This window comes from Lepisosteus platostomus, chromosome 4, assembly GCF_059453375.1.
Source record: "Lepisosteus platostomus isolate fLepPlt1 chromosome 4, fLepPlt1.hap1, whole genome shotgun sequence".
NCBI classification, from domain to species: domain Eukaryota; kingdom Metazoa; phylum Chordata; class Actinopteri; order Semionotiformes; family Lepisosteidae; genus Lepisosteus; species Lepisosteus platostomus.
The window spans coordinates 12622896-12636966 of record NC_142614.1 but is presented as its reverse complement, the minus strand read 5'-3'; the positions used below and the strand labels follow the sequence as shown (position 1 = coordinate 12636966).

Genomic DNA, 14071 nt, shown 5'->3' with positions numbered 1-14071 from the left:
GGGTCTCGATAGTTTTGATAATCACCACGAGTTTCCGAAGATTATTCTATTATAGCATAGACTGCGATCCAAGGTATCTTTCTTTATACAGTATAACCCTTTCACTTTAACTACATAAAGTACCACATTGTACCCACTGTACCCCTGACCCTCAATACCTTCGCTTCACCCTAATAACTAACACTGTGGAGACCCCGCGCAATGAACAGCGAAACAAATACTCAAGTGACACCCAGGTGTTATAGTACGTGTAGTAAAGATTACAATACATGTATTACAGTAAATGAAGTATATGGAATATGTCCGGTATGTCATGTTAATACAGACATGTTTAATACAGATATGTATTATATGAAGTACGTGACTTTGATTTCATGTACAGTATATGTCCAATTTAGTTATATGTATTTACCAAGATTTCAGTTCACTTCTTCACATTAACTTATCTCAGTAACCAGCATATCTAACAGCTCTCTAGCACAGACTAATATGTTTATTAGTAGGTGTAATACTGACGAGTCCTTTCTTTACTTTAAACATGAGGAGTACTGTAGGTCTATTATATTGCAGTTAGGATACAATGTTAGTTGAATATACAACAAAATTCGCAGCGACGGAAGCTTAAAAGCTTTACGTATTAAAAATATGACTTTACGTATTTACATATTAAAAATATGACTTCAGTAATTAACGGCTGCTCCATTCGAAACTTTCCCTTGCGATCCCGTGTTCCGCTTAGTACGGTACGAAAACACTAAGAGTTATACTGACTTAATCCCGTACTTGAGTATCCTAGAGCAGTAGCTCTCAAACTTTTTGGACCAGGTAACACCCCTGATCAAACCGAAGCATCCAAGTACCACCTACAAATCATCTTCTCATGAAACCCAGAACCCCAGAAATTCTCAATAACCAACATGAGCGCAAACACTCACATACGCATATAATAAATATTATAAAATAAACTTTATTTGATATAGCGCCTTTAAAGGTGGTTTCTCAAAGTGCTTTACAGAATGGCAAAAGGAACAAGAACAATCAAAAATAAACAATAAAAAGCACCATTTCAGTGAGAGGGGTGAGCCTGTTTAGTCGAGCAAAGCAGATGTGAATTCATAGGTTGAGCCTTGATACAATTCACAACAGAGTCTTAACAGATTTTAAATCGTCAGGCATTTTCTTGACGGCCAAGGCCTCGCGGTGGATGCTGCAGTTCATATCGGGAGCAACCTCTCTATTTCGTGCAACTACACCGCTATGTCGGCTTGTCGTCGCTCTTGCACCATCTGTACAAACTCAGACGCATTTTATCCAGTCGATGCCACTCTCTTCGAAAAATTGATTCAGAAGCTGAAATTTGTGCTCTCCTGTAGTTCCTGTTGGTAGCGGTGTACAGAACAGAAAGTCTTCATGGGACATGGCCTCAAACTCGTATCGAACGTAAACGATAAAATCAACGAGATTTACAGACTCATCTAATTGCAGCGAGAAGCATCTGCTCATCTTAACGCGCTCTATCAGCGTACTTTTGATATCATCCGCCATATCAATAATTCTATGAGTGACTGTGTCTTTCGGAGGGGGCAGCAGGTCGAGCTGTTCAGCACCTTTTTTTCTCCACACATAATACGTGTCAGCTTTTTGGCAACGGTAAACAAAGTTCTTCACAAGTACTGTGGGGTTTACCTGCATTAACAATCCGTAAGCTTCCATTTTTCCCCGTTTCCATTACCAAAGTTTGAGAACCACTGTCTACAGACTGTATCTTTCTGTGGCATCGGAACTGGAGATTCCTTTCTACCGCCAAATTCGTTGAGAATTGGTATAAAATAAAGAGCTGCGTACTAAGACAAACGACCCTACACCCCACAGCCAAACAGCAGCGAAGAGTATTAAAAATGACACTGGGGAAAATCAGCAGAGCGATCTGCGCACCTGGACTCAATTCCTGACCCTGAAGACGCGAAGAGCGTCTGACGTCCTCGTGCGCCCGCTTCAGCCTACTGCTGTCCAATCGCCGAGCTCAGCCAATCAGCGCGCAGAGAGAACTTAAGGCGCTGAGCGCGGCTTTCCTCTAGTTCCTCTCCGAGTTCCGCCATGGAGAAGTCTGGGGTTAGTGGGAAAGTGTGGAGTCTGTGTGCCTGGCTTTTTGTGTTGCTGGATGTGGCTCTAGCCCAGAATCAGAAATGTCTGGTGAGCGATAATGACAAGGTGGTGTGTGGAGACCCGACCATCACGAGAGCCGACTGTGAAGCAGGAAACTGTTGCTTTGATCAGACAAGCCAGAGGCGCTGCTACTATGGGAATGATGGTGGGTTTGTGTAACCTGAGCACTTCAGAGCAGGACTCCTTTTTTTATAATGGGACTGAATCCAGCCTTTGTATCCCCTCAGTGACTGTGCAGTGCACCAGGGATGGTCAGTTTGTGGTTGTGGTGTCCAGGAATGCCACCAGCCCTCCGCTGAGCCTGGACTCGGTCAGTCTGCTGGGGGGTGGCAGTGCAGCCTGTGGCCCTGTTGGCACCACTGCTGGCTTTGCCATGTTCAAGTTCCCAGTCAGTGCCTGTGGCACCAGGATGAGGGTGAGTTGCAGCCAGTGTCTTGTTCCCAGAGTGCCAGTGTGTGCAGGCTGTGCCTGTCATGTCCCCACCCCTGTTCCAGGTGGAGGCTGGTGCTGTAGTGTATGAGAACCTGATGAACTCCAGCTTCGAGGTGAGGCCGGGACCTGATGGCTCCATCACGAGGGACAGTGCCTACAGGTGGGCAGGTTGCCTTCTCCTTCCTCGGCTCCCCTCGGCCTGTGCCAGTTCCTGATGGCTGGCTTCTTCCTGCAGGCTGTTCTTCCAGTGCAGGTATGCAGATGATGAGCTGGTTCCTCTGCAGGCAGTGGTCTATACGGTCTCTCCACCCCCTCCAGCAGTGTCCCCAGGACCTCTCCGTGTGGAGCTCCAACTGGCAAGAGGTACCTGTGCTGAGCCTTCAGCTCTGCTCGGCTGCCCTGCAGGGTGAAATAGTGCTAAAGCTCCCTCCTCCTCCTCCTCAGGAGAGCAGTATGACTCCTACTACAGTGAGGGTGACTACCCTGTGACCAAGGTCCTGCAGGATCCTGTGTATGTGGAGGTTCACATCTTGCAGAGGACGGATCCCAATATTGTCCTGACGCTGGGAGAATGCTGGGCCACTTCCACCCCAAGCCCTCTGAGCCAGCCCCAGTGGAGCCTCCTGGTTGCTGGGTAACCTGTCCTCCTGTAGCTCTTGCTGGATTCCCCACTGCTGACCCCTGCTGGCAGAGCTCTCACCCTTCTCCTCCTGCTGCAGGTGCCCATACAGAGATGACAACTACCAGACCACTCTGATCCCTGTGGGCGGCTCCTCAGGGCTGCTGTACCCAACGCACTACCAGCGCTTCATGGTCCGGATGTTCACTTTTGTGGACCCTGCCTCCCAGCTCCCCCTGAAGGAGACGGTAAGGAGCCATGGCTGGGAGGCACCAGCTTGATCCCCGAGGGCAGCTGACCTTCTCTCACCCCTGCTCTGCTCTCTCCAGGTCTACATCCACTGCAGTGCAGCAGTGTGCCAGCCGACTGCTACTGACCGCTGTGTCCCAACCTGCAGCAGGAGGAGTGAGTACCTGTCGCATGTCGGCTCCAGTGCTCCAGCTGAGGGGTACCTGTTGGCTGCTGAATCCTGGTCGTCAGTCCTCCCAGCAGTTCTTCTGTTCCTCTTCCAGGAAGGGCAGCTGCTGCAGCACGCGGGGGCTCCTCCAAAGACACTGCAGTGGTCTCTAGTGGAGAGGTGATCCTGACTGCCTCTGAGCTCCCAGCCCAGGGTGAAGCGCATCGGCTCTGGTCTGAAGGTGAGAGGCTCCACTGTGTGAGCGGTGTTGGCGTGTTGCTCTGGCTGTGTACTGACGGCTGCCTGCTCTCTCCTCAGTGCCCCAGGTCTTCAGCTATGGCTTGCTGGCAGTAGCTGCCTCCACTGTGCTTGTGGTCTCTGCTCTGCTGCTGGTAGCTGTGTGGAGATTCAGACCTTGTACACAGAACAAAGCTGTAACTGGAGCATAATAAAGGGAGAAGTGAACTCTGGTCCTCCTCAGCCTTTTTCTTTTTCACTTTCTTAATGATGACTAAGACGCTTACAGCTGCTTCTTTCTAGAAGGAATGGTGGCAAAACACTGCTTAACAGCTCAATGTAATGATTATTGCAGTAAGAGGGCTTTTCTGCATCCAGCTCTGAAACCTCTTCCAGAACCACAGTCTGCTCCCTCTCCTTCGTCTTGGTAATCTGACCACTGAGGAAGGTAATTAATACTGCAGGTGCTGCTTGGAGTCGGGGGCAGTGCTGTTCCCCTTGCAGTGACTGTAGGGGAACTGACTTCGTACCTCCACTTACTGTGGCAATACTGCCTGCTCCTCACACGTGACTGATGTCACGCAATCCAGGAAGTGGCTTTAGAGCGGAATAATCTGTGGTCTTGGCTTTCTCTCTGAAGAGAAATGGAGGTGGCGGGATTGGGCATGAGGTACCTGGGAGTTCATTTGGGAGATACTAATCCACAAACACTTATATCAATAAAGTAGTTCGATATTCACTCGTAAATATCACAAAAGTGACATTGGAAAGTCATTCAAAAATATTCGCTTCGATTACAATTCGAGAGATTCCTCTTCCTGTTAAAAGCTTGAAGAGTAACCTTTGGGGATTTTTAACCAATCTTCATTCACTATGTGACTCGGAAGCCCTCGTCTGAAAGAAAAACGAGGCATTAATCTTTAAAAGTTAAACCTTGCTGAACGTGCAATAAGACTGACTTCTTTCAACTTGTATTTTAAACCACCAGCGTACGTGGTAATTATTTTAAAGCAGTACTTTAAATGTCGAAGTGCAAACTTACTTTCTTAATGTGTGCGATTTCAGCCCGCAGGCACAGAGTACACGTGTTCTCTCATCTGGCTGCAGCTCCTTCATTAGCGCCAACATCGCAGGCTTCTCGATCACACGCCTGCTTACGCGACACTGTCTCATTCGCTTTCTGGTGCTCTAATGTAGCGGGTTTGTCTCTGCAACACGACTAATCAGTTCATTGATCTGAAATCACGTGTAGCGCAAATTAAGACGTAATTTGAGTGGATTTAGGATTCCTGTTAAACGAAATGTAAAATAAGAAAACGACAGATTGAAAGGCCTGCCTACATTTTCTAAAATGGCATAATGCCCTATGTGATTTAACAGTAAGGCAAAACCACATTTGACTAAGAATACGTTATCAGCAGCGATTTAGTCCTAGCCTGAGGTGGACTGGATTTTGCTGTAGTTCTACATTTCTATTTTCTCAAAATCCTTCACAGCCAGCACTGGGACGACAGGACGCCATTTAAGTTAGAAATTGGGTCATAATGCGTAATTACAACAGAACGTACTGACTCAGCCGGAGAAAATGGAAACATGAAATAAAAGAACATCACCGGTTCCTATTTCAACAGAGTCAGCGCTGTATCCTGATCGCTGCTCTGGTCTTCCCCGACTCTCGCGCTCTATCCGGGCTCCTCAGTACGAGCGGACACGGAGTTTGTTCCGTGAGAGTCTGCTTTCTCTGTCGGCAGACCTGAACCCCATTAAGAGAGAATATCTGTGTGCCTTTAAAAAGACGTACTTGGCAAACAGTAGGTATCATGGATTTGTTCTCTGTAGGAAGCAAAATGTGGGTTTCGGGCATTTCTCTCTTCAGCTTCTTGGTGTTCGGGCGTTTCTGTGGCGCCGCTACATGGCGCTCAGCTCCCGGACGGCGAACCGGTATCACGCACAAGGGGGCTGTGTTTTACGACGTTCCTCGGTTTCCACAGCAGGATACGCCGCTCGTGCGGGCTGTGTCGGTAGCGTGCGGGGAGAGTCAAATCGTGGTGCAAGTCAGGAGAGACCTGTTCGGTACCGGTCAGCTGATCAACTCCTCGGACGTCAGTCTGGGAGGCTGTGCGGCCACAAGGCAAGACGACGCGGCGCAGGTCCTGATCTTCGAGTCCGAGCTGCAGGCGTGTCGTAGTTCGCTGACGGTAGGGTGTCCGGCTTTGACATCCTAGCTTCATATTTTAGTAGTGTGCCGGCTTCACCCGTCGCTTCTCTCCTAGAGCGCACCGGAGGAGCTAGTGTACAACTTCTCTCTCAACTACACCCCGCGGGCGATTGCCAACACCCCCATCGTGAGAACGAATGGCGCCGTTGTCGGTATTGAGTGTCGATACATGAGGTGAGGGAGGCATCTGCTGTCCTGCAGGGTCCACAGAGCTCCAGGGCTGAATAAGGACCGTGTCACTCTGCTGGAGTCTCTTTCCCAGGTTTCACAATGTGAGCAGCAGCGCCCTGAAGCCCACCTGGGTCCCCTACACTTCCACCAAGTCTGCGGAGGATGTCCTGGATTTCTCCCTGGTGCTCATGGCTGGTATGTGCTCTTGTAGGGGAGAGGTGCAGCAAGACTCCCTTTCGCACTGGGGATGTCTGCTAGAGAAGATTGCTTTGTTGAATTAGTTGACTGGGGGTCTATGAAGGTTTGCTCCCAGTAACCGGAGCTCTTTGAAGGGATCTGTTCATCTGGTTCTCTGCTATTTTCCTGTAATGGCTCCTCTCCAATGCTAGATGACTGGAGCTCCCCAAGGACCTCCAACGTGTTCTACCTGGGGGACGTCCTGAATATTGAAGCCTCCGTCAGCCAGGCCGACCACCAGCCCCTCCGGCTCTTTGTGGACAGCTGTGTGGCCACCCTGGTGCCTGACCAGACCTCTACCCCCAGATATACCTTCATTGAGAATCATGGGTGAGTCCTGTGCCTTCTGATGGAGGAACTGCTGTGCAGACGGTGCACTTGCAATGACCTCCCCTCTCCCCCAGGTGCCTGACTGATGCCAAAACTACAGGCTCCAGTTCTCAGTTCATGCCAAGACCCCAGGACGGCAAGCTGAGGATGAAGCTGGATGCCTTCAGGTTCTATCAAGATGCCAGGAGCTCAGTGAGTGTCTTCCTGTGGCCTCTGGGCTGTGAGGAGGCTTAGCTGCAGTGGAGCCTCTGACTGAAGGTGTGCTGTTCCAGATCTACATCACCTGCCTTCTGAAGGTGACTGCTGCTTCCCAGAGTGTGGACTCCCTGAACAAGGCCTGCTACACTACTGGGAATGTGTAAGTGAGGAGGAGGGTGTTGCCCGCAATGTGCTCTGATGCGGGTGTCTGCAGTGACGCCTGTCCTGCTGTAGGTGGTAGTCTTTGGATGGGAGTGATCCGGTGTGCAGCTGCTGTGACTCCAGCTGCCCTAATACCAAATCCAGGCACTGGATGAGAATGAAGAGGGATCTGGGATCTAAAGAGGGTGAAACTCTCTTGCTTGTGGTTTCTCAAAATGAGAAGAGGGGATTCTAGTTCTTGTAGATGCTAGTGTTCCACTCCAGTAGTATGAACATTGGTACATGTTCATACTACTGGAGTGGAACACTACCATCTACAAGATTGTGAGCAGAAGTCTTCATAGAAAACCATGGCACTGTATGCTGTACACAGTCCCTCCTGCTCTTATTCTTGGGGAATGTAGGCAAAATGTTGAAATGCAACTGTTCTCTGGATTGCTACATGAAAAGGGGCGTTACAAAGGGTGTCCTTCCCTCCAACATGCTCCTTAAGTCCTGGTCAGGCTTATGTGAAAGTGAATGCTGTCTTCTGCAGCGCTGTAGGTATTTAAATCCAGAATTCTTTCCATTTGCAGCTGCTGAGTGGGAAGGTGATGCCACAGTTGGTCCTCTGTATGTGCTGGGAGAGCAGGCTGTTGACCGCCCAGCAGAGGTGAAAGGTCAGAGGTCTCTGCTGAGAGCACAGGAGGAAGGTGATGTAACAGGTAGAGGAAGCCTTTAGTACCCAACCTGTATACTGACTGGAGTCTCAGTGGGACTGAACTGGTCTAAAAGCATCTCTATGGTAGAGCAGTGTGAGCTAACCTGTCCTCTCTTTCCAGGAGTGTCTGCTGAGCCTGTGATCCTGGCTGCTCTGGGGGCAGTGGTGGGGCTGGTCTGTGTGGCTGTGCTGGGGCCTGTCCTTTACAGGAGACTGCAGAGTAAATCCACTGAGCTGACTGTGGAGAAATAAAGGAGGGATTGGAAACTGTCTCTCTGTGTGATACTTGTTACATTCTTAATCCAGTGCAATAGACCTTGACACCTGCTTATTGCGCTGACCTCTCATGTCCTCATCATGCTACCCTGTTCAGTGTCTTTGCCACAAGCACTGTGGGCAGAGGGTGGGCTTGGGCTGTTACTGCAGTGGCTGTCAGCTAGTCTGTCTGCCTTTCTTGCGCAGATGCTAAGCATTAAACTGGAGCTCCACTCTGTAGAGTAGATGCTATGGGTGGGGAGCTTCTCTGCAGCTGATGATGGCTGCTTCACTGTTCATTGCTGCTGTAGTACTCACGGGAGCAGCCTGGACTTCAGGATGTTACAGGTCCCTGCCAGCAGCACATGGACGGTTGATTTTGCTTCTAATTCAGGTTCTAGTTGAGACAGCATCCTTTATGAAGGGTAGAGGAGAGCCACAAGGCAGCCACGTTTCTAGTGTTGCCATGTGAGGCTTTTTACTGTCACTGAGACGCCTGATGTGGTTCTCGTTTTCTTTGTTATGGAGTTACACGCTTTAAGGGATCTGACTTTTTTTTTACTTCGTTATGAGGTGAAAATGTCTTGTTACGACCGCGGAGCTCGGTACCGATTGGAGCGGGTGTAGGACTCCGGAAAAGAGGTTAATCAGAAGCGGGGAAAGGCACACACACACACACAGGGACAGGGATTACAGCGCTACTCCTACTGTACACTACCAGCCAGACACTAAGGGAAGAGCCTGTTTCCAGCCTCCTTCCCACTATATCCAGTCCCCTAGTCCCGCCCCCAAGCGCTCTTCCTAGCCCGCCTTGCGTGCGCATGGCTCTACAGTATGATCAAACTAAGTGTGTGGATGGAGTTTAGATTTTTCTAAACATTATTGTACTTAAGCTTTCGTTCTAATACACAGTACAGTCTAAGACAAGAGCCTAAACAATATTAGCTTGCATGAGCAGAAGAGATGTAAACGAAGGCTGAAAACCGCCGCTCCAGCTTCCTGTGTCTCTCAGACATGATGCGAGTGGAAAATTCCTTCTGCTACCTCTTTCTGTTGCAGCTGAGGATTATACTAAGGTCCGAAAATGGCCCATTAGCACTGAGATCGTAATTTGTTTCTGAAGCGTAGAAAAGAAAATCGGGATAAGAGATCTCGAAAGAGGGGAACGCCGAAACCAGCCATTGTAAAAATGCATAAAATGTAATCATTTGTATTTCATTTTGTTTGGGGTCCGTTACATCCATGTAACTAACAAACAGTAGACATGGCCCATTGTCAAGCTAGAGACGTTGACTATTATAGGTTTTTCTTGCTAGAAGTTAGCAGATTCTCGTTGGCCGCAATTGTACACATGCCGTACGTCTACAAATCGGCCCTACCCAGACAATAGCGTGAAAGCGCAGTTCAGCGATTACAACCGGCATTAAAACGCATTGCTTTCCGTGCGGCTTCTCCCGTATTTTACTAAATGGAGGTGTGAATTCAACCTGTAGCCGCTCTCGTCAGAGCTCAAGCGGATTAAAGCATACCTGAGGTCCACAACCCAGGCACAGTTCTAGAACGTTTTTGATCAAACTTTCCCATCTTCACAGCTTTGCTGATCTCACCTCCCTTGCTACTGATGGCTCTCGATTTAGGCGTTTTACCTTCATCTTTATTTCTGCAATTGCTTTCCACAAAGGTTTCAGTGCAGTACTTTTTAAGTTATGATTTGCTATCATTCTTACGAAGCGGAGATCCTATTTGTTATGAATTCTCACACATCAAGGTCAGTGTACAGGCGAAGGTTCAAACAGGAGCTCCCAGGGTACTGTGGACAAGGCAGGCTCGGAGTCAAAGAAAGAAACTAGGTGGAGGCAGGAAAACAGGCTCACTGGAAGAACACGGCTCAGTACAAGGCACTCAGGAGGTTGAGGCAAGACTTCGCGAAAAAAACGAGGCTTAGACAGGCTTTATATAAAGTTACAAACTTTTCGAGGGTGTGGCAAATAACGTGATGACAGGTAGCACCCAATCACAAATCGGGGAACAGAGAGATATTTGTGTACTTTCCATTTACAGTATGTGTATTGGGTCAAAACGTTGTGATCCCAGATCACCAGCTTGCTCTTAATTTTTCCTATCCCTAATCCCGGCAAAACATTTGAAGCATTTCGAAACAGTGTGACGCCATGAAGTCGCGTTCAGTCTGGTCACGCGCCTTCTGATACGGACTTCGGAGCAGTGGACAGTATGGTAACGCTATGCTCCAAATGAATCGAAGCAGTTGCGAATCAGTGTTTCGAGTCGTGTTTCGTTAAACCAGCAAAAAGCAAGATCAAACGATTCCTGGTTTAAACATCCAAATATATTAGCAGCCCAATGATGTGAAATTTTAAGCAGTGCTGATTTTAATTGGATTTAAGAATCACCGCTGAGGTTCTGTTTCCTCACTTGTTTCCACATCACGGATGAAGACAATTCTTAAGAATGACGCTGGAGGGAACCAGCAGAGCGATCTGCGCACCTGGACTCAATTCCTGACCCTGGAGACGCGCAGAGCGTCTGACGTCCTCGTGCGCCCGCTTCAGCCTGCTGCTGTCCAATCGCCGAGCTCAGCCAATCAGCGCGCAGAGAGAACTTAAGGCGCTGAGCGCGGCTTTCCTCTAGTTCCTCTCCGAGTTCCGCCATGGAGAAGTCTGGGGTTAGTGGGAAAGTGTGGAGTCTGTGTGCTTTGCTTTTTGTGTTGCTGGATGTGGCTCTAGCCAGAATCAGAAATGTCTGGTGAGCGATAATGACAAGGTGGTGTGTGGAGACCCGACCGTCACGAGAGCCGACTGTGAAGCAGGAAACTGTTGCTTTGATCAGACAAGCCAGAGGCACTGCTACTATGGGAATGATGGTGGGTTTGTGTAACCTGAGCACTTCAGAGCAGGACTCCTTTTTTTATAATGGGACTGAATCCAGCCTTTGTATCCCCTCAGTGACTGTGCAGTGCACCAGGGATGGTCAGTTTGTGGTTGTGGTGTCCAGGAATGCCACCAGCCCTCCGCTGAGCCTGGACTCGGTCAGTCTGCTGGGGGGTGGCAGTGCAGCCTGTGGCCCTGTTGGCACCACTGCTGGCTTTGCCATGTTCAAGTTCCCAGTCAGTGCCTGTGGCACCAGGATGAGGGTGAGTTGCAGCCAGTGTCTGGTTCCCAGAGTGCCAGTGTGTGCAGGCTGTGCGTGTCATGTCCCCACCCCTGTTCCAGGTGGAGGCTGGTGCTGTAGTGTATGAGAACCTGATGAACTCCAGCTTCGAGGTGAGGCTGGGACCTGATGGCTCCATCACGAGGGACAGTGCCTACAGGTGGGCAGGTTGCCTTCTCCTTCCTCGGCCTGTGCCAGTTCCTGATGGCTGGCTTCTTCCTGCAGGCTGTTCTTCCAGTGCAGGTATGCAGATGAGCTGGTTCCTCTGCAGGCAGTGGTCTATACAGTCTCTCCACCCCCTCCAGCAGTGTCCCCAGGACCTCTCCGTGTGGAGCTCCAACTGGCAAGAGGTACCTGTGCTGAGCCTTCAGCTCTGCTCGGCTGCCCTGCAGGGTGAAATAGTGCTAAAGCTCCCTCCTCCTCCTCCTCAGGAGAGCAGTATGACTCCTACTACAGTGAGGGTGACTACCCTGTGACCAAGGTCCTGCAGGATCCTGTGTATGTGGAGGTTCACATCTTGCAGAGGACGGATCCCAATATTGTCCTGACGCTGGGAGACTGCTGGGCCACTTCCACCCCAAGCCCTCTGAGCCAGCCCCAGTGGAGCCTCCTGGTTGCTGGGTAACCTGTCCTCCTGTAGCTCTTGCTGGATTCCCCACTGCTGACCCCTGCTGGCAGAGCTCTCACCCTTCTCCTCCTGCTGCAGGTGCCCATACAGAGATGACAACTACCAGACCACTCTGATCCCTGTGGGCGGCTCCTCAGGGCTGCTGTACCCAACGCACTACCAGCGCTTCATGGTCCGGATGTTCACTTTTGTGGACCCTGCCTCCCAGCTCCCCCTGAAGGAGACGGTAAGGAGCCATGGCTGGGAGGCACCAGCTTGATCCCTGAGGGCAGCTGACCTTCTCTCACCCCTGCTCTGCTCTCTCCAGGTCTACATCCACTGCAGTGCAGCAGTGTGCCAGCCGACTGCTACTGACCGCTGTGTCCCAACCTGCAGCAGGAGGAGTGAGTACCTGTCGCATGTCGGCTCCAGTGCTCCAGCTGAGGGGTACCTGTTGGCTGCTGAATCCTGGTCGTCAGTCCTCCCAGCAGTTCTTCTGTTCCTCTTCCAGGAAGGGCAGCTGCTGCAGCACGCGGGGGCTCCTCCAAAGACACTGCAGTGGTCTCTAGTGGAGAGGTGATCCTGACTGCCTCTGAGCTCCCAGCCCAGGGTGAAGCGCATCGGCTCTGGTCTGAAGGTGAGAGGCTCCACTGTGTGAGCGGTGTTGGCGTGTTGCTCTGGCTGTGTACTGACTGCTGCCTGCTCTCTCCTCAGTGCCCCAGGTCTTCAGCTATGGCTTGCTGGCAGTAGCTGCCTCCACTGTGCTTGTGGTCTCTGCTCTGCTGCTGGTAGCTGTGTGGAGATTCAGACCTTGTACACAGAACAAAGCTGTAACTGGAGCATAATAAAGGGAGAAGTGAACTCTGGTCCTCCTCAGCCTTTTTCTTTTTCACTTTCTTAATGTCCAAGATGCTTATGGCTGCACACATTCTAGACGGAATGGTGGCAAAAATTGTTTAACAGATTAATTTTATGACTATGCAGACAGTGCGTTTTCCAGATTCTAGGACTGGATGTAGGAGAGCCACTATAATCCTGGTGAATTGCTGTTGGCAAAGTTCTTTTCAACAGTGGCCTCTTGTAAGAGCTGGAGATTCTGTGCAAACCAAGATGGCTACCTAACTAGTCCTTGGTACCTTTGTCAACAGAAGTCCTGTACTGCCCACAGCTCTTATCTTCCCAGTGCTTCAGTTAATGTTTTGAGAAGGGAAAGTGCATATAGATGGGGGGTGGGGGGGGGGTTAATTCCATATATTTTCGTTTGCATTACTGAAAGGGCTGTAGTGAGCCTAGCTTAGTAGGTACAAGGTGTTGGGTGGGATCCTAATTTAGAGAGGACACCACTTGGTCACAAGGCTCACAGACATGCTTTGAGGGTGTGGTTTAAAGATCTAAACTAAGACTGATTAGTGTGTGTTGTGGTGGGAACAGAGGGCACCCAGAGAGAACTGTTCTTGATATGGTGAGAACATGCAAATTCCACAGGGAAGTTCACAGAAGGACCTGGACCTTGGGGATGTTGGGTATATACAAAAAAATCTCTTAATATTAAAGCAAAGGACAAGGATTATCATGTCCATGTAGTACTTCTATTTGGTTTCTTCTCATGTTCAGTAGTTTACAAAAAAAGCTGTTATCTTTTCTATCCACACTTCTCTCTATTAACATGAGCAACAAACAAACCTTCTGGGGGCAAATTGGGTTTTTCTGTGAGCTCACTTTATTTTCCAACAGGGGTCCGTTCCCACAGTCAATACAGGCTTTGTTTGCAGGGAAGGGAGTATGGCTCCTGCCAAGGCGATACCTTTGTCTTTTATTGCTACTTTTCTGGTGCATCTTCAGTAGGGAGACCAAATCGGCATGGGCTTGATGGGTTCTAGTTAAAGAAATGTCTAATGAGCTGCTTAAATAAAGTAGTGTCTCGGAGATAAAAATGGGCAACCAAGATATTAACAAGTGAAATGGCTGATGTGGTAAATTAATATTTAGCTCTTGTGTGTAGCCAGGATGGATCTGGAATGTCAATATTATCAGAGAAGTGATTAAAAGGTTACAGGTATTTGAAGCAGTTCAGCAAATACCCAAGTCCCTAGTGTGACTTTAGTACTTAAATGAAATGTTATTCATGGCCTGTTAGCACAACAGTCACCTGAGACAATGGTAAGTACATATGA

At 49.4% G+C, this 14071-nt stretch overlaps 3 protein-coding genes and 1 long non-coding RNA gene across 4 annotated transcripts; all 4 read left to right on the top strand.

Moving 5' to 3' along the window:
* Nucleotides 1–2074: 2074 nt before the first annotated feature.
* LOC148672723 (zona pellucida sperm-binding protein 4-like) lies at nucleotides 2075–4079 on the top strand. The gene is made up of 9 exons (XM_088628569.1): nucleotides 2075–2311; nucleotides 2394–2581; nucleotides 2661–2758; nucleotides 2834–2961; nucleotides 3043–3232; nucleotides 3318–3465; nucleotides 3547–3622; nucleotides 3730–3855; nucleotides 3933–4079. Exons 1-9 carry the CDS (start codon nucleotides 2098–2100, stop codon nucleotides 4061–4063), a joined length of 1299 nt encoding a protein of 432 aa, XP_088484695.1. The 5' UTR covers nucleotides 2075–2097; the 3' UTR covers nucleotides 4064–4079.
* A 1586-nt stretch (nucleotides 4080–5665) lies between these two features.
* LOC148672722 (zona pellucida sperm-binding protein 3-like) lies at nucleotides 5666–7228 on the top strand. Its single transcript, XM_088628567.1, has 6 exons — nucleotides 5666–6049; nucleotides 6125–6243; nucleotides 6332–6435; nucleotides 6630–6807; nucleotides 6882–6999; nucleotides 7080–7228. The coding sequence occupies exons 1-6, from the start codon at nucleotides 5672–5674 to the stop codon at nucleotides 7167–7169; spliced, it is 987 nt and encodes a 328-aa protein (XP_088484693.1). The 5' UTR covers nucleotides 5666–5671; the 3' UTR covers nucleotides 7170–7228.
* Nucleotides 7229–7260: 32 nt separating this feature from the next.
* Nucleotides 7261–8139, top strand: LOC148672721 (uncharacterized). The gene is made up of 3 exons (XR_015935863.1): nucleotides 7261–7352; nucleotides 7743–7871; nucleotides 7989–8139. It is a non-coding gene; the product is annotated as an uncharacterized LOC148672721 (long non-coding RNA).
* Nucleotides 8140–10768: 2629 nt separating this feature from the next.
* LOC148672720 (zona pellucida sperm-binding protein 4-like) lies at nucleotides 10769–12758 on the top strand. Its single transcript, XM_088628566.1, has 9 exons — nucleotides 10769–11003; nucleotides 11086–11273; nucleotides 11353–11450; nucleotides 11516–11640; nucleotides 11722–11911; nucleotides 11997–12144; nucleotides 12226–12301; nucleotides 12409–12534; nucleotides 12612–12758. The coding sequence occupies exons 2-9, from the start codon at nucleotides 11232–11234 to the stop codon at nucleotides 12740–12742; spliced, it is 936 nt and encodes a 311-aa protein (XP_088484692.1). The 5' UTR covers nucleotides 10769–11003; nucleotides 11086–11231; the 3' UTR covers nucleotides 12743–12758.
* Nucleotides 12759–14071: the final 1313 nt, after the last annotated feature.

Excerpts from the sequence above, each read along its gene's own strand:
- LOC148672723 (XM_088628569.1), top strand. The coding sequence starts at position 2,098 with ATGGAGAAGTCTGGGGTTAGTGGGAAAGTGTGGAGTCTGTGTGCCTGG. Across the intron at positions 2,962-3,042 it reads GGAGCTCCAACTGGCAAGAG|GAGAGCAGTATGACTCCTAC; the intron begins GTACCTGTGCTG and ends CCTCCTCCTCAG. Across the intron at positions 3,623-3,729 it reads CCCAACCTGCAGCAGGAGGA|GAAGGGCAGCTGCTGCAGCA; the intron begins GTGAGTACCTGT and ends TTCCTCTTCCAG.
- LOC148672722 (XM_088628567.1), top strand. The coding sequence starts at position 5,672 with ATGGATTTGTTCTCTGTAGGAAGCAAAATGTGGGTTTCGGGCATTTCT. Across the intron at positions 6,050-6,124 it reads CGTGTCGTAGTTCGCTGACG|AGCGCACCGGAGGAGCTAGT; the intron begins GTAGGGTGTCCG and ends CTTCTCTCCTAG. Across the intron at positions 7,000-7,079 it reads ATCAAGATGCCAGGAGCTCA|ATCTACATCACCTGCCTTCT; the intron begins GTGAGTGTCTTC and ends GTGCTGTTCCAG.
- LOC148672720 (XM_088628566.1), top strand. The coding sequence starts at position 11,232 with ATGTTCAAGTTCCCAGTCAGTGCCTGTGGCACCAGGATGAGG. Across the intron at positions 11,451-11,515 it reads ACGAGGGACAGTGCCTACAG|GCTGTTCTTCCAGTGCAGGT; the intron begins GTGGGCAGGTTG and ends TTCTTCCTGCAG. Across the intron at positions 11,912-11,996 it reads TGGAGCCTCCTGGTTGCTGG|GTGCCCATACAGAGATGACA; the intron begins GTAACCTGTCCT and ends CTCCTGCTGCAG.